The sequence below is a fragment of the Lepus europaeus genome, chromosome 22, assembly GCF_033115175.1.
Source record: "Lepus europaeus isolate LE1 chromosome 22, mLepTim1.pri, whole genome shotgun sequence".
Classification (NCBI taxonomy): Eukaryota; Metazoa; Chordata; class Mammalia; order Lagomorpha; family Leporidae; genus Lepus; species Lepus europaeus.
The window spans coordinates 27,249,453-27,267,492 of record NC_084848.1 but is presented as its reverse complement, the minus strand read 5'-3'; the positions used below and the strand labels follow the sequence as shown (position 1 = coordinate 27,267,492).

Sequence of the window (18,040 nt, the reverse complement as noted above, 5' to 3'; positions counted from 1 at the left end):
CTACCTAAGTCGGGGCGCCGACTCCGCCGGTGCAGATCGGCGGCATGGCGGCCCGGCTGGTCGTGAGCCGGTGGGCGGCTGCACCTGTGGCCGCCCGCGCAGGCCCGCTGGTCACCTGTCGCAGGTGGTCTGGCGCCGCCGCAGACACCGTGTACGATGTAGTGGTGTCGGGCGGAGGCCTGGTGGGCGCTGCCATGGCCTGTGCTTTAGGTAAGCGCATTTCCGGAGCCACAGTGGCGGCGAACGGGGCGGCGGGGGAGCGACGAAGAGCGCGGGAACCCTGGCTCTGTGGCCCAAAGACTGCGCGCGTCCCGGGCCTTGTGGTCGGTTCCCTGCCCTCCTAGGGCGGCTTCAGGGACGCGTCCGGTCAAAAGTGGGAGGGGCTTTCGAAGCTGGCACACGCGTCGGGGAACGGACCCGCGGGGTTGTTCCGTGTCGCGCGCAGGTGGGAGTCGTTAGCCGTTAAAAGACAACACAGAACTTTGCGATGTACCGTGTATACGTTTGTGGGGGTTGAGGGCAGGGATGTAGGAGCAGAGAACCCCATTAGGGTGCGGGTGGGGCTGACACCTGTGGCTGGGCCATGGCGCTTAGGACCGAAGCTTACTGTGCAAGGTGGCCAGGGCGTAGATGGCGCCACGGATAAGACGGCTCCATTTTACTGACAACCCTAGGCAACCACTCCTATGCCTACTTTTAGGAAGTTAATTAGAAAGGCAGCGTGTTAGCGCGCTCGTCCATCCCCTAAATGGTGCCACAGCTCGGTCTGGGTCAGGCTGGAGCCAGGAGCTTCATCCGGGGCTCCCTTGTTGGTGACAGGGGCCCAACGGCTTGGGCCCTCTGCTGCCTTCCCAGGCGCATTAACAGGGAGCTGGGGCCGTCCCTGCTTCGGTTATGGGATGCCAGCCAGGCAAGCGGCAGCGTAACCTGTGCCGCGGTACACACACACACACACACACCTACACCCCTGATTGCCTTTTCTGGGTAGTTCCGTCTAAATACAACTACTCAGTGTTTTTACGATCATGTTTTAGCATGTGTCCGTGGTGCGTTCTTTCTGACGGCCAAATAGTTCATTGTGTGTGCGCTTTGGTTTCATCAGTTGATGGGCATTCAGGAAGTTTCCAGTTGGGGCCAATTAATGAATAATTCTGTGACTATTTTGTGTGGTCGTGCTTTTGGATACTTAATCCCTGTCTGTGGAATTGTCGGGTCAGAGGGCAGCTCTGTGTTCAGGGCTCTGAGGATGGTCAAGCTGCTCCCAGAGTGGCTGTGCGCTGTCCATCCCTGCACCACGGTGTCGGGGTTCCGGCCTCACGGGCACTTGTTCCCGGCTCTTTGTTTCTGCCCATCCGTGGGCGTGAAGTGTTTGCATTGGTGCTTCCCTAGGGACTGCCTGTCCTTTCATTTGCTTTTCGGCCATTTGTGTATCTTCTTTGGAGAAATGTTTATTCAGACCCTGTGTTTTTATTTGTTTACTTTTCTTTATTTGTTTGAAAGAGTGGTCTTTCCTCTGCTTCACTTTTCAAATGCCTGCAGTCGAGGGACTGGGCCAGGTGGAAGCCAGGAATCCGGGACTTGGTCGGGGCCTCCCACCTGGAGGGCAGGGCCCAGGTCCTGAGTGAGCACCTGCTGCCTCCCAGGCGCACCTTAGCAGGAAGCTGATACTGGAATCTGGGGCGCCGTGTGACATCACCGTGTGCTTGTTAATAAATTCCCAATGTTAATCAGCCTGTGTGGGTTCTTGCCTGATATTCAGAGAAGAATTCTGAATACCAGCATAAGTGAACGAGGCAGCATGGTACGTTGTAAGCTTTTATTCAGTTAGAGAAATGCATAGGAGAGTGAGGGCCCTATCTACAAGAGAGAGAAATCTGGATTCATACCGATTCATACCAAATACCAGGAGCCACCTGGCGGAGCACGCAGGCCAGGAAGCATGGGGCGGGTGGCCCAGGGTAGCATGGGCTCACAATGGCAAAAGGCCAAAGAAAGGGCTGGGCCCACTGTGTCTCTTTAATCCACTCTCAAAGGGGACTGGTTAATTGACCTGATTGGCCGGTGGGCACACAGGTGTGGCCAGGTAGGGGCATAAAGTCACATAGGGGCGTGGTCTTTCAGCTCACAAACCTAATCAATTTTATCCTGTATGCCTGCCTACAACAGAGCCAGGACTTGAACCTAGGCACTCCAATATGGGATGTGGGCATCTTAACTGCTGTGCCAAACACCTACTCCTTACCCTTTGTTTTAATTGGCCTATCTAACTTTTTATTATTTCCGTTGTAGGAGATCTTTCATTATATTCTGAGTACAAGTTCCTTATCAAATAAATGCTTTGCAAGTAGTTTTCTTCCATTTTGTGGTCTTTTTACTTTCTTGACAGCATTCTTTGAAGCATAAAATTTTTATTTATTTATTTTATTTTATTTTGACAGGCAGGGTTAGTGAGAGAGAGACAAAGAGAAAGGTCTTCCTTTTTCCGTTGGTTCACCCCCCCCCCCCCCCAAATGGCTGCTACGGCCGGCGTGCTGCACCGATCCAAAGCCAGGAGCCAGGTGTTTCTCCTGGTCTCCCATGCGGATGCAGGGCCCAAGCACTTGGGCCATCCTCCACTGCACTCCCGGGCCACAGCAGAGAGCTGGACTGGAAGAGGAGCAACTGGGACGGAATACGGCGCCCCAACCGGGACTAGAACCCGGGGTACCGGCGCCACAGGTTGGAGGACTGGCCAAGTAAGCCGCGGCGCCGGCCTCCCTTAAGTTCTGAAACATCTCCAGAAGCGAGGTCGAGGTTTGCGGGCGTCCTTCCTCACTAGGTGAAGCCCCTGGTGAGTCGTCCTGGTCTGTCCTCTTCGTGGCAGCAGCAGCTCACACCTTTTTCTTATTTGGCCAGAGCTGTCTCTGGACACTGCAGGCCCCTCTGCGCAGTCACCCAGTGACGGGCCCCAGGGCCAGGTTACCTCTATGACTGTCCTAGGTCCTGCAGACCCAGCTGATAGACTTTTTGGCCCCTTTTGTTTTATAAAAACTCTGGTTCTCTGTTTAACCTGGGGATCGTAGTGTGTTTTCCTTATTTATGCCAATGTTCTGTTGAATAGGAGTTGTGATTTTTAGTGACTTAATACTCTGAACATGGAAAGATCTGCTGTCTGCATACTGTAGTCTTTTTACTTCCTTCTCCCGAGGCAGAGCGGCTCTGTCTGTCAGTTGGGAGTTTTGCGTCATTTGCTCCTGTGCAGCACATGGTGCTGGCGGACTGTGGAGCCGCCTTGCAGTTGTGGGTGGGGCCGACGCGATGGCTGTGCTGCTCAGGACTCTGCATGGGTACCGGAGAGTCATGGCCCCCAAGAGTCTGTATTCGACAGCCCAAGGACTTGGTGTGTTGGTTTTCTTGGAAATGACAAAGGGAATAATTCCTGGATTTTCCTAAAATGATATAAAACGTTGCCTTTTCTTTTTTAGGCTATGATATTCACTTTCGTGACAAGAAGATCCTTTTGATAGAAGCCGGTCCAAAGAAAGTACTGGAGAAATTGTCAGAAACTTACAGCAACAGGGTCAGCTCCATTTCCCCCGGCTCTGCGACCCTGCTCAGTAGTGAGTCCTCGTTCTCACATCCAGTCTCCTTTCCCTCTCGGCTTTCTGTCGAGGCATACTGTCCAGCATCTGGGCAAGAGTGGTTTCACTGAGGTGGGGGCAGGTCGGAGTGGGCTTGGTAATCTGGCGTCTCGTGGGCGATGAGGACCCTGAGGTTGTCAGCGCGTCAGTTTGCAGCTTGGGGAAGGCACCCCTGGGGCCTGTGGGTCCATCACCTGGGCTTCAGCTGGGCACTGACACTGTACAGACTCCGCTTCTAGTCGTGCCGCCCTCTCCATTTTGGGAGCCAGCCCTCCAGCGAGCGTGTTCGGGGCAGACACGACTGTGTGCTGTGCACGCTCTGCAGATGCCAGTGCCTGGGGCTTTGCAGAAGGAAGCCCCGTGTCACTCCCGGCCCCTGAGCCTGTGTGTTCCTCGTCGTAACCCCTGGCTGACGCTGCGGCGCGGCCGTTTATTGCTCATCTCTCCAACCACAGAGCCACTGCAGAAGGCAGGACTTTGTCCATTTTGTTTCCCACGTTATGCTCAGGACCTAGAACTGTATCTGGCACATGGAAGGTGCACAGTAAATATTTCTTAAACAAATGAATAAAAAATATTCCTTAGCTGGAGTTTATAACTGGGATGATGAGGAACAGGAACAGCGTGGACACAGTTTTTCCTTTGAATGCCTCCTAGTTTAATGTGATCCGACTTGTTGGGTCTCTTTTCACGCTGCCCAGTCTGAAACGGAGCAGAGCAGCACAGTTCTTAGTACCAGAAGAACGGATGTAGAGTGTATTCTCTGTCGTAGCAGAACATGGAGAACAAGCTCACACGTAACAGCTTCCTGGGTGAGGGTGGGGAAGAGAGGGGAGCTCTGGTCTACAGCCTCTTTTCTTCTGCAGGTTTTGGTGCCTGGGACCACATCTGCAACATGAGATACAGAGCCTTTCGGCGGATGCAGGTGCCTCTCTCTCTTTCTCTTTTTGGGCAAGATGCCTCGTTCTTAAAATACCGCAGTCCACTTCCTGCAGGCTTTCTGTGCGTGTGGGAGGAGACAGAGTGCACGTTGGGTCTAAGGAAGTGAGGGGCACAGTTCCCAGGAGAACTCTCTTGTCATTGTGTGCGTTCTGACGGACGGTGACACCTCTGATTTTCTCTCTCCGTCACCTGGGAAGGCAGAGCTCGGTGTCGTATGGGAGTGATGTTCCTTGGTTCTAATGTAAACTTTCCTCTTGTGTCCAGGTGTGGGATGCCTGCTCAGAGGCCTTGATAATGTTTGATAAGGACAACCTGGACGACATGGGCTATATCGTGGAGAATGACGTCATCATGCACGCCCTCACTAGGCAGCTGGAGGCTGTGTCTGGTGAGGCACCGTCTCCCCATCTCCCACTCACCTTCTGGGAGTGACCTAGTGAAGAAGGGATTGCTCACCATCACCAGTCCTCTGGTGGCTATACTCAGCCTTTATTTTAGCAGCTTATTTCCATATAATGTAAATACTGTGAAATTCACCCATTGAAGTATACAATTCAGTGGTTTTTAGTGTGTTTACGGAGTTGTATAACCCTCACCACACTATCATCTTAGGACATTTTCATAACCTCAAAAGGAAACCTAGTGCTACTTTAGTCATTCTGCATTTTTGCCCCCAGCCATTGGCAACCACTGATTGGCTTTCTTTCTCGATTCCCCTCAATAGTTCACACAGATAGAATGCTGTAATATGTATTCACCGTGTCGGACGTCTGACTTCTCACTGAGCATGTTTTTGAGACTCATCCATGTTGTAACCATACCATACTTTGTTCCTTTTACGATTTATTTGTTTGAAAGGTAGAGTTACAGAGAGAGGGAGAGACAGAGATCTTCCATCCACTGGTTCAATTCCCAAATGGCTGCATCAGCCAGGGCTGAGCCAAGCCATAGCTAGGAGCCTGGAACTCCATCTCGGTCTCCCACATGGGTGGCAAGGGCCCAGGGACCTGGGCCATCTTCCACTGCTTTCGCGGGTGCACCAGCAGGGAGCTGGATTGGAAGTGGAGCAGCCAGGACTCAAACTAACGGCCTTGTGGGATGCCAGCATTGTGGGCCATGATTCAGTCTGATGTGCCACAATGCTGGCCTCACTTTGTTCCTTTTTTTAATTGCTAAATAGTGTTCTGTTATGTGGATATATCAAATTTATCATCAGTTGATAAAACTAGGTTGATTCCAGCTTTTTGGCAACTAAGAATAATGCTAAGAGCATTCATTTACAAGTTTTTGTGGTGGTATGTTTTATTTCCAGGTGAGTGTTTAGTTGAATTGCTGGGTCAGTTATCCTGTATTTCACATCTTCATAAACTGTCAAACTGTGTTTTAATTTTTACTATTTGAAAGGCAGAAGAGACAGAGGAAGGAACACAGACACAGAGAGAGATCTTCCATCTGCTGCTTCACTCCCCAAGTGCTAACAGCAGCTGAGGTTGGGCCAAGTCAAAGCCAGGAACTCGGCCCAATCCAGGTCTCTCCCATTGGTGGCAGGGGCCCCAATACTTGAGCCATCACCTGCTTCCTTCCAGGCTGCACATCAGCAGGAAGCTGGATTCTTGAAAACGGAGCTGGGACTTTGAACCCGGCCCTCCCCTAGGGGAGGTGGGTGTCCCAACTGCTGTCTTTACTGTGCCAAACAGCTGCTCCTGCCAGATGAGAGTTTTTGGTTTTGTTTTGGTTTTTAAGATTTATTTTATTCATCTGAAAGAGAAGTTTCTATCTGCTGATTCACTCCCCAAATGGCTGCAATGACTAGGGCTGGGCCAGGCCAAAGCCAGGAGCCAAGAGCTTGTTCTGGGTCTCCCAGATAGGTGGCAGGGGCCCAGGGATATGGGCCATCCTCTGCTGCTTTCCCAGGCACATCACCAGGGAGCAGGATTGGAAGTGGAGCAGCCAGGGCACAAAGTGGTGCTCACATGGGATGCCAGCATTGCATGCTGTAGTTTAACCACAACTCTGGCCCTGCCAAACTTTTAGAGTCCTGCACCATTCATTTCACTTTCCCACCAGCATATGAGGGTGCTTCCAAAGTTCACGGGAGGGGCCGGCGCTGTGGCAAAATGGGTTAAAGCCCTGGCCGCATTGCTGGTATCCCATATGGGTGCTGGTTCAAGTCCCTGCTGCTCCACTTCAGATCCAGCTGATGTGCCTCAGAAAGCAACAGAGGATGGCCCAAGTCCTTGGGCCCCTGCAGTCATATGGAAGACCTGGAAGAAGCTCCTGGCTTCTGGCTTTAGATTGCCTCAGCTCCAGCTGTTGCGGCCATTTAGGGAGTGAACCACTGAGTGGAAGAACGCTCGGTCTCTCTGTCTCTACCTCTTTCTCTAACTCTCTTCCAAATAAATAAAATCTTTTAAAAAAATTTCATGGAAAGTGGAATTAAAAAAAGTTTATTTTGGTGGAAAAAAATTGAAATCCATGTATATAAGTGGTCTTTACAAAGTTCACGGAAAACATGGTTTAAAAAAATTACACCAAAACTTACCCTTGAACTCATTTTCCATGATTAAAAAAAAAAAAAAAAAAAAAAGATTTATTTTTTTGAAAGGCAGAGCTAAAGAGAAGCAGAAGGAGAGAAAGAGAGACATCTTCCATTTACTGGTTCTCTCCCCAAATGGCTGCAACAGCCAGAACTGAGCTGATCTGAAGCCAGGAGCTTTTTCTGGGTCTCCCATGTGGGTGCAGGGGCCCAAGGACTCAAGCCATTTTCTGCTGCTCAGGCCACAGAAGAGAGCTGGTGGAGTAGCTGGGTCTGGAACTGGTGCCCATATGGAATGCTGGCACTGTAGGCGGTGGCTTTACCCACAGCGCTGGCACCATCCATGAATATTTTGAAGTGACCTCATATAAGGCTTCTAGGTTTTCCATGTCATTGCCAATACTTATTTTCCTTTCTTAAAAATACAAGTGAGCTGGCATTGTGGCTCAGTGGGTTAAATTGGTCTATGATACCAGCATCCCATATTGGAGTGCTGGTTCCAGTTCTGGTTGCTCCACTTCCAATCTAGCACCCTGTTAATATGCCTGGGAAGGCAAAATATGGCCGAAGTGCTTGAAGCCCTGCTGTCCAGGTGGGAGACCTGAATGGGGAGTGAATCAATGGATGGAAGATCTCTATCTCCTCTTCTCTGTCACTCTGCCATTCAAGTAAACGTATCTTAAAAAAAATAAGTAACCACTGTTGTGGGTGTGAAGTGGCACCTCATTATAGTTTAGCAGAGAGCTGGATTGGAAGTGGAGCAGCCGGGATGCGAACTGGTGCCGATATGGAATGCCGGCACTCTACCAGAGCTGGGCCAATCTGAAGCCAGTAGGTCTCCCATGTGCCTTGGGCCATCTTCTGCTTTCTCGGGCACATTATCGGGGAGCTGGATCAAAGTGGAGCAGCCAGGACTTGAACTGGCACCATAAGAGATGCCGATGCTGCAGGTGGTGGCTTTACCAACTACACCACAGCACAGGCCAGTTTTTTCTTTTAACCTTTCTTTGCTCATATTTTGACATTGAGCTTATTTAAGCCACTTTATTGAGGTATTACCAACACACAAAACACTACAGGTATGTTTACAACTTTGCTTTGTAAGAGACCATATTACTTTGATGATCCGTAAAATGAGAGGACTTTCAGTGGGGAAAATCTTACGCAGCGTAGCACTTGTTTCACCTGCAGTCTTCCCACCCTGCCTACTCTGGAAGCATATGTGGGCTCCCAAAAGGGCGGAGTGAAACCAGAAGGTGTGCCTCAGGCTGGGACTGCACAGAGAGCTTTAATACGCCCCCCCCCCCCCCCCCCAGTGTGACAGCCATTCCTGTGGCTTCTGTTAATCGGCTCTCAGGCCTGGCACTCATAACTTGGGTTACTTTTCAGATCTTTTCTTGTTTGGCAGTAAGTGACAAGACACAGCCGTCCCGGAACCATGCTTTAGGTTTCATTACAGCTTCTTCTTCAGTCTGCATGGCCTTTCTAATGTTTTCTTCTTTTCTCTCTTGACCTCCCCAGACCGCGTGACGGTTCTCTACCGGAGCAAAGCCGTGAGCTATACCTGGCCGTGTCCGTTTCTCATGGCAGACTCCAGCCCTTGGGTCCAGATTACCCTAGGTGATGGCAGCACCCTCCAGACCAAATTGTTGGTAGTTGAAGATTCTTATTTTGCCAGGGGTCATGCATGGCTACTACTTATCCTGGATTTTAGGGCCTCTAGTTTTAGATTTAAGCTATAGTTTAACTTCATTTTTGGCATGATCTTGGTTATATGATTAGTACCCACACAGCCTAAGTTAAGAAGGTCTTGTAAATCTTAGGACCATCTGTGGTCATGAAATAAGGACAGTAGGCCTCACAGGGACAAGAACCAGGGATGGAGGCTCCTCTGGCCGTCTCAGGCCCCCTGTGGTCATCTGTTGCTCGCTCAGCTCCTCCTCTTACCAGGCAGCTGCTCTTGGCCTTATACCAGGACTGTTCAGCTCCAGGGCTGCCCCACACTGAAACTTTCCGTACTGTTCTCTAGTTTAAATATTGAGAGAATCTGGCTAATGAGCTTGGAGCTGGCACCTGTTGGGTCAGATGACCAGCTTTAGCTGTTAGCCAGGGCCGAGGTCACATATTCTAAGGCCAGCCCTCTAGGGGCCTCTATGCAGATGGGCTTGCCACCAGTCTGCAGTAGACCGCCGTAGGCAGCAGAGAAAACGTGGGGAGCCGTTTAGGAAGAGGCTGTAGGACTCAGCAGGCGCTCGTCTCCATGCAGATCGGTGCTGATGGTCACAACTCGGGAGTTCGGCAGGCTGCAGGAATCCCGAACGTTAGCTGGAACTATGACCAGTCTGCGGTAGTGGCCACTTTGCATTTATCTGAGGTAAGATCCTGGGCCGCCAGCTGGGGGCCCACCCATGGGCACTAGGCACTTCTCACAAGAACTCCTCTGTTGCAGGCCACGGAAAACAACGTAGCATGGCAGAGATTTCTTCCCTCTGGGCCCATTGCTCTGCTTCCGGTAAGAGGTCCTCCTGGCTTGTGCCTTCCTTGTTTAGGACTCTGGTTTCAAGGGGACATGCCCAGGCTGGCACTGCTTCCCCTCGTCTCTCTGTGCTTGAGAGCTCCCAAGTACGGAAGTTCAGTCTTGGCATCAATCTTCTTTTGACGCAGCTCTCGGACACCTTGAGTTCCTTGGTTTGGTCCACGTCCCACGAACATGCAGCAGAGCTGGTCCGCATGGATGAGGAACAGTTCGTGGACGCCGTTAACTCTGCCTTTGTGAGTGCTGACTTGTCCCTCTGCTGGTGCATTGCAGGGGCAGATAAAGGTGGCTTTGAATAAAGAGAGCTAAGCCATCGGCTCCCCTTTGTAACTAGCTGGATCTGGATCCTGTGGAGGGTGCAGCGGGAAACAAAACACCGGCAGTGCTAACAGACACACTCTTTAGAGGGTTATGGCTGCTGTTAGACTGAATGAAACAACTGCCTGGCTTCTGATGAGCATCTTCCTTGGAAGCTGTCAGACACTGTAAGTGTGAACAGCTCCACGAGGTCCCAGGTAGCTGGGCCTCGAAACCTGACTCACTGAAGTGTTCCCAAGGAGGGGCTGGGTGCATTGCAGCCCAGAGCTTGAGTGAGCTTGGAGCCAGGCCTGGGTCCCTTACTGGTTCCTCCTGTAATCTGAAAAATGGGGCTGGAACTGCCTACCTCTTCAGGATTGAAGATTTATAGAATGAGAATTTTTGCAAAATGCCGAGATACTCATTGGGTATGTTGGAGGTGTTCAACCAGCAGTAACAATTTTGCTGGAGTAGACACAGCCTTTAGATAAGATGGCACCACTATATTTGGAATGTAAATGCCACATCTGGCTACATTCACTAACAGTGGTAACACTTACTGAGTGCTTGCCATGTGCCAGGTCCAGGACAGTTTTCTATTTATTTAATTCAGTAGTCCTTTGAGGTAGATGCTATTTATGTCCTTATTTAGAGATTAGGAGCCTGCTTGTGTTCCAAGAGCTAGAGACAGACTTGGATTCTGAACTCCAGCTGGCCCTCAGAGGCTGTTTTGTGACCACTAAGCCTTAGGTCCTCACTGCATTCTTCACAGTGCAGAATGCTCACTGTGTAGTAGCAATGAGAATAAAAGGAAGTGGATGCCACGGTCAGTGGAGCGTGCTGTCCGGCCCTCCCTGGGTCACTCAGGTATACTTTATTGACACAGGCAGCCCCCTCTGTAGTCATTCAAGTTACCAGTGCCTTTTCTGTAGATGCAGGGACAAATGAGACAGCCCCCTTTCAGGAAACTTGCAGCCAAGGGAGAGGAAGGTATGTAAGTGATGCTCAGTACAGCGGTAGAAGCCTGCTTGGGGTGCTAGGGGATCATAGGGAAGGAAAACGGGTAGAGGAGGGCTCCTGGGCGGTCCTGAGAGGTGACATCTCCCGGACACTCTGAGGTGTTATGGGGAGGGACGAGGCAGGAGGATGCCGTGTCTTGAGGCACGCTGCGGCTGGCAGGGGCCAGCTCGTGAGCAGCTGGGCTTCATCTACAACCTGTGGGCAGTGATGGGAAGTTGAATTTTACCCTTGTTGGAGGGCTTGTCACTTGTGGTCATGATCTGTTCAGGTATATTAGGTGGCCTTACTCTTAGCTGTGGTTTCATAAAAGCTTTCTTTGTTGAGTTTTTAATTCCCTGCTTGTTACTGATCACCTGTCATCTTGTTTGTTTTGGCTGTGCTGCTCAGTGGAGTGATGCCAACCACACGGACTTTGTCGACTCAGCTGGCAGCTTGCTGCAACACGCTCTCGCCCTTCTGAGGCCCACTAAGGTCTCAGCTCGCCAGCTGCCCCCAAGCGTAGCACGGGTGGACGCCAAAAGCCGAGTGCTGTTTCCCCTGGGGTGGGGACATGCTGCTGAGTATGTTCGGCCTCGAGTGGCCCTCATTGGGTAAGATGGGAAACAGAGCTGGGCGCCCCCTCTCACTGTACTGCTAGAAGCCACGTCTGAACTCTGCATTACTTGTAGGGATGCAGCCCACAGAGTCCACCCGCTTGCAGGACAAGGAGTCAACATGGGCTTTGGGGATATCTCCAGCTTGGTCCATCACCTCAGTAGTGCCGCCTTCAATGGGAGAGACCTGGGTAAGGACTAATCCAGAGGTCAGAGTTAGTGGCAGTCACAGTGCCCAAATGGCCCTCCGGAGTGGGATGGAGTGGTCTAAAATAAAAAGCACCTGGTTTTCTAGGAGAGGGAAGACTTTATCAGGGATTAGAGATTTACCCTTTCCACGTTCTCCCAGGCTCCATGAGCCATCTCACAGGTTATGAAACAGAGAGACAGCGGCACAACACCGCACTTCTGGCAGCCACAGACTTACTGAAGAGGCTGTATTCCACCAGAGCCACGCCGCTGGTGCTCCTAAGGACATGGGGCCTGCAGGCCACCAATGCAGTGTCGCCGCTCAAAGTAAGAGGCTGTGCTCGGCTCGCTGGGATTCCCGCTCATTGACGAATGACTTGTAGACAGTCATTAATTTCTTCAAATTTATTTTGAATGAGTTTTGACTACAAAATTACTATTATCTCCATTGTGTACCTGGCTCAGTGGTTATGAGCAAAAACTGCTTTCTTGGCTTACTGGGGTTAGCGTCCCCAGACAGTAACTTTCTATATAGAAGGACTAGAGATAAACATGGTTAACCCCTTGTTGCTCTTGCCAGCTTCTTTCCTGAGACACTTCCATTTACTGTCTTTGTCTAGCATGGGGGACTCCTGCCAAGTTTTTGCTCTTTCAAGCTGTTTTAAAGTGTTTTCTTCACCCACCCTCACAGCTTGCAGTATCAGAATATCACTCATTCTGTTTCGTTTCCTTTTCCTCCAGGACAGATCATGGCCTTTGCAAGCAAATGAGTGCTCCTCTTCTGAGAGTATGTTGATGAGAAAAGACTATTGCAGCCTAAGACCATCATACATTTCCAAGCTTTAAGTTAATAAATTTGTTAAAATTCTTGTCTCTTTTGCTTTTGGTTAATGCCCTATGGAACCCAAAGGAAGACTCTTATGATGTGATTGAAAGAGCTTTTTATTACTAAAACAAAAATCATGGAGGTGCTGTCTCATTTTCCCTTGTTAATCATTCTAAAGATTTTAGTTCCTTTAATGCTGCTTATAGTTTTTTTTGGTAGAAGAATTATAAATACTCGGTTGATGCATTTAATTAAATAGAATTCTTTAAACCTTTGATATAGATACACTGGACCTCATGAAAAGAAAACCAAGTCGTAATGCTACTTATGTCCTCATACAACACCAGATTTCTAGTAGATTTCTGGATCCTCCACTGTCATTAAATAACTTCACTGCACAGGTTGGAAGACCTCAGGAACCAGATCAAAAGGGGAACTGCTCCTCAGCAGCATTTGTTCACGTTTGTGCCACCGTGGAGGGAGCAGTGCTGTGGGTTTCTGAAGAGCTTGCTCCACAGTACCAGAGACGCCTCTTGAGAAATGCAGGTCTGCTGGATCTGCGTACTACAAAGCCAGCTTGCCCCAGACCCTGACTTGAAGATACAATGAAGGGAATTAGTCTGCTTTTGAACCCAGCCGAGCTATTCCCAGGAATAATTTTTGAAAGCATGGGAAATCTGCTACTACATGGGAGCTTTTCAAGCAAAGGTAGAAAACAGGTAAGTTTTCTAGAGTAAAAAGAGGGACAATGTCAGACCTTTCTGGAAAAAATGTACCCAGAACAAAAGATGGCAGCTGCTGGGACTACCGGTGGGCTGCAAGCATAGGGTCATCTCTCATCGAACACAGAGTGGTAGCCCAGGCAGGGAGAATGTGGACCATCCAAGACAGGGAGAGTTCTTCATATAAATACAGCATCCACTCTGTGCCAGGCTGTGCCCTCAGTATTTTAAACACAAGTCTAGTAGGAGAAGAAACTAACCAGGAATGTTAGAATCTATAGGGTCTCTTAAGAAGAGGCCCAAAGGGTACACTAGGGGGCAGAAAGGATATTATAGGTAAATCTTTTTCTAAGAAAAATTTTCATTCCAAATTGCTCTTAAACAATTCTCCAGATGTTCTGATCAAGATTAATATATTGATAAATTATAATTATTTATAATAAGTTTCTAAAGTCAGTGCATCCACCCAAGAGATCTGAAGGAGTCAGCCTGGGCAATATGTGTGCTTTACAAATATGGCTCGCTCCTGTGCTTAAGACACTTCAGAGATAACCTGCAGTGACAGACGCCCAGGGAATCCTTCAGATCCTGGAAAGCTGGAGGAGTCTACACAGCTTCCCTCCTGGGGAAACAATTTGTTTTTTATGGAAGTAAAGAATCTCCCTGATGATACAGAATGCTTAGTGTACCATTACTCTTAACAAAGATGGTCAGGGTCCAGACATGTTAAAAGGGACCATAAAGAACTTGGAGTTTTCTTCAAAAATAATGAAAGGAAGGAGAAATTACAACAGAACCACAGTCCACTGGGAACACAGATTTCAGCTCAACGGGAGGAGCACTTCAACATCAGTGCAGTTCGGAAACCTGAGCAGAAGCTGGACCATCACTTGTTGGTAATGCTGAGGGATTTCTGCAGTGGGTAAGAGACTGGATTCTCTCTATGGGCTGTTTCCAATTCTAGCACTTTCTGAGTAAGGCAATATTTACAAAGGTAATATTTATAATAAGACTATGAAAAGAAATTCCACACTGAATTTAAAAAAAACTAAAACTTGGAGGAAAGGTACAGAAACTTTTGAAGTTCCTTGCATATAGCACATATTAAATATTTACCGACCCACGGACTGATGCGTGAGGGTCACGCATCTTTAACAGCCTTGAGGAGGAAGCAGAAGGACCGGGAGGTCTACCATGAAAGCTCTCTTTGGGAAGAAGCCAGAATACAGGGCAAGAGCACTAGGGTGGGCAGACAAGCAGCAGGTGATGGTCACGGGACGAAAGTATAAGCTAATGTGGGGGAATAATTCATAGAATACATAGGGTCCTCCAGCCACGCTGGACCAGCTGCACCGCCAGGGGCCAAGAGATCACAGTGCAAGGCCGGAGATCCTAGGATCAGCTGACTGCCATGTTCGCTAAGATGACCAGGGGCCGGGCAGGAGAGGAGAGCTACAAACAAAAGGGCAAACTAAAGAGGCTACGACCCTGAACAGCACAGACACCCCTTACCACAGGCCAACAGCTGGCAGGTAACTACAAAAGGTAAGTTTAGGATCATGGATAATACTATAAACACATTAGCCTGGGAGGCGATACTGGCACTGAATCCACACATACCCATAAAGTTGGATGTGTTAATTAACCCCAGGGTTCACTGATAAAACGTTGGTTAAAGGAGCTCAGATACAGGAGGCGACCACACCTTCCCTAAAGGTCCCTAGAGTTCGGCTGGCCATGACTGGCAGGAGTTACTTCCTGTCCTGCCTGTGGCTCTCAGCTGGCTGCCCAGAGCAGAAGCAAAGATTCTCAAGTGGTGCCCTTTGTGTGTTTGAGTTATACCTGGAAAGCAAGACCGGGTAAAATACCTGTCCTTGGGGAGGAGAGTGCAGGTATGGGTGGGGCCGGGGAGACCCCGGTCTTGGTAGGTCACAGGACTGTAGGGGAGAGACTGTTCAAGGGAATGAGGCACTCAGGGTTAAAATGACATTTTTCTTTGGTTCCCAGGGACTATTCCCGAGCTCTGACTCCAAGGTGGAGTTCCAGCGCTATTCCTTTTGGCGGGCTCTCTGTGACCAAGAATCTCAGATTTAGACTGGTGCCAGCTGTGTACCCCAAGTGGTTAGGTAAAAGTTCACATTATATGTGTAGAATTAATCAAACCCAGATCTGTAGGCTCAAGGGCAAGATCCATCTACAAAAGCCCTTTCTTCCCAAGAAAGCCGGCTGCTGGGCTTCAGTCCCACCTGGCTCGAAAACAGCCGAGTCCTTCCTTCTCCCTGTAAAAGGCTGGTGGACGCAGGCCTCAGAGGAAGTGGCTGACCTCAGTAGGAGATGCCCAGAGACTGCAGCAGGTGAAACGTGGCTCCCAAGGCCCAGCCCGTCTCTATGTTGTTCACTTTCTTTGCGAGCTGTTGGGAGGAGGAGAGGAGAAAGTTCTTCACATTTTTATCCGATTTTCTGCACTTCTGCAGAGAGTACCCACAGGGCCAAACCAAGGTAAAATTCAGAGTGGCCAACCTTTGGAGGTTTCCCACTACTCTGCTGACTGCTTCCCTCCATGCCTCAATACCTGCCATTCTGATCCCTTAATGCTTCTGACCCAAGAAGTCCCACACAGGCTTTCTAGAGAGATCCAGACAGGATTCTGACCTCTTCTAATCCTGAAACTAAACATAGCATCCCCCCCCCCCACCCCCGAATCACCAGTTTCTGAAAAGGCAACTTAGAATTAAACGCTAAAGGATGTGGTAGAAAGGGCATAGACTGGGGTAGGAAAGAACATCATAAGCTCAGTTCATACTGTGTGAGCAACTGCCTCTTCTGCACTAAGAGAGACTGACCAGGCTGGGCCTCAGTAAGCACGGGGCCCTTATGTCCTTGAATGTATAACAAGGGGACTGTGTTCGTGTTTACCGATTTTCTTCAGAATCCTAGGGGTTCCTTGGAAATGCTTCCAAAGAGAAAGGCCAGCTAGGATTCTGCTGCAACCAGAACAGCTCTGCTTTTCACTATGAATTTCTGACATACCACCTTATTTTTTGAATAAGGATGCACTGGCACCAAAAAGTCTGAAAATTGGTGGACTGTAGTGACTTGTGGTGATGAGTCTAGTCGCTGTGACCAACACTGGGGAGCACAGCACTGAGATCCTTAGCTTGAGGCTCAGCCCGGGACCCCTCAGACTAGGAGTCCCCAACCAAAATGTTCTACCCTCAGGACCAGGCCAGCAGCCTAGGGACGGAGACGCCAAAATGAAGCAACCTCTGGGACAAGGGCCTGCCCTCCCCTAATTTAAGTTCTCCCACTGAAATTAGAATTTTCATGCCTTATCTCGATTTGCAGACCAGTCCTGTGAAATGGGTATTTTAAGGATCCTAGTGTTCTGAGTGAGGAATCTAAAGGAGGGGACCTGAGCTAGAGGCTGAGCTGGACACGGGTGCCTTTACCAGCACACAACTCTGCTAACTGGCTCCTTTCTGGTAAGCACTTTAAGTGACAGATCACAAAGACACATTATGTACCATGCCAGAATGGGGCAATGTCAATTCACCTGGGACTAGGCAAACAGGAAGGGAGACTGGCACAAGGAAAGGCAGGCCAAAGACAAACCCTTCTAACATGCTTGACCCCAGCTCTGTGGCTGCCTTGTGCCATCGCTGTAGTTTTGGTCCAACCTCTTCTAATACACTGTAGGCTGTATGAGGCCCAAATCACTTCTAATCACCTTTGTCATTATAATGGATAATTACTCAAGGGTGATACAGAGCAAATTAAATGGGGTGCATGATGTCTTTTAGAATCAACAACTTAGAAAACAGTTTGGGCCGGCGCCGCGGCTCACTAGGCTAATCCTCCGCCTTGCGGCGCCGGCACACCAGGTTCTAGTCCCGGTTGGGGTGCTGGATTCTGTCCCGGTTGCCCCTCTTCCAGGCCAGCTCTCTGCTATGGCCCGGGAAGGCAGTGGAGGATGGCCCAAGTCCTTGGGCCCTGCACCCGCATGGGAGACCAGGAGAAGCACCTGGCTCCTGCCTTCGGATCAGCGCGGTGCGCCGGCCGTGGCGGCCATTGGAGGGTGAACCAACGGCAAAAGAAGACCTTTCTCTCTGTCTCTCTCTCACTGTCCACTCTGCCTGTCAAAAAAAAAAAAAAAACAGTTTGCACGTGCCAACGGTGCAGAGGACGAAGAAGCACGACCTGAGGCACACCTAAAACACACACTGCAGATGCACAGGGTACTCACTGGTGACACCTTTCTGGTCCCTTGGGTACTCTGCTAAATAAAATCCATCTAGGGCCTACGGGTGGGCTCACGCTACTGGCCTGGTGCACCTGCCCCTGGACCTCTCGGAATTGAGCAACTTTCTGTGATGGTCCCAGACACTGTCCCTGTGCATCTTTGACCAAACTTCAGCCCTGACATTTGTAACCACCCCATCAGGGACACGAACCCAGGGCAAGCACAGCCCAGGATTCAGGAAGTGTGCATTTCCAACCTGCACCCCGGCCCATGTGTTCCTCTCTCCCCTCTCTTCTTGTTTCTTGCCCTGGGATCCAAATGGATTTAATAAACCACATGACTTGGGCATCTTAATTTGGGCTGCAAGCTTCTGTTCTGTGATGTCTGGCTTAGCTTGCCTGCTAACATACTCGGAGGGGGCCCCTGCTTTCAGGTAACCTCCACGCTGATGACCAGGCACAGCGCCTCGTCCACTGCCTGAGCAGAAGTATCTCGCAGTGTCACCTAGGGCTGCTCTGA

The 18,040-nt window shown here is 49.8% G+C and overlaps 2 protein-coding genes across 3 annotated transcripts in view; one reads left to right on the top strand and one right to left on the bottom strand.

Moving 5' to 3' along the window:
- Positions 1-21: 21 nt before the first annotated feature.
- COQ6 (coenzyme Q6, monooxygenase) lies at positions 22-12,608 on the top strand. The gene is made up of 12 exons (XM_062181731.1): positions 22-210; positions 3,465-3,599; positions 4,487-4,545; positions 4,827-4,950; positions 8,620-8,750; positions 9,365-9,472; positions 9,548-9,610; positions 9,763-9,870; positions 11,339-11,541; positions 11,620-11,735; positions 11,894-12,061; positions 12,475-12,608. Exons 1-12 carry the CDS (start codon positions 45-47, stop codon positions 12,501-12,503), a joined length of 1,410 nt encoding a protein of 469 aa, XP_062037715.1. The 5' UTR covers positions 22-44; the 3' UTR covers positions 12,504-12,608.
- A 49-nt stretch (positions 12,609-12,657) lies between these two features.
- Positions 12,658-18,040, bottom strand: part of ENTPD5 (ectonucleoside triphosphate diphosphohydrolase 5 (inactive)) — a 51,247-nt gene continuing 45,864 nt past the window's right edge. For both annotated transcript variants that reach the window (XM_062181734.1, XM_062181733.1), the window contains one exon: positions 12,658-15,692. In XM_062181734.1, coding sequence (XP_062037718.1) covers positions 15,606-15,692 — 87 coding nt within the window. In that variant the 3' untranslated portion in view covers positions 12,658-15,605. The remainder of the gene's footprint in view (positions 15,693-18,040) is intronic.

Bases quoted from the DNA above. Each gene is read 5' to 3' on its own strand.
- COQ6 (XM_062181731.1), top strand. From the start codon at position 45: ATGGCGGCCCGGCTGGTCGTGAGCCGGTGGGCGGCTGCACCTGTGGCC. The intron at 211-3,464 runs GTAAGCGCATTT...TTTCTTTTTTAG, and splicing joins TGCCATGGCCTGTGCTTTAG to GCTATGATATTCACTTTCGT. The intron at 11,542-11,619 runs GTAAGATGGGAA...CATTACTTGTAG, and splicing joins CCTCGAGTGGCCCTCATTGG to GGATGCAGCCCACAGAGTCC.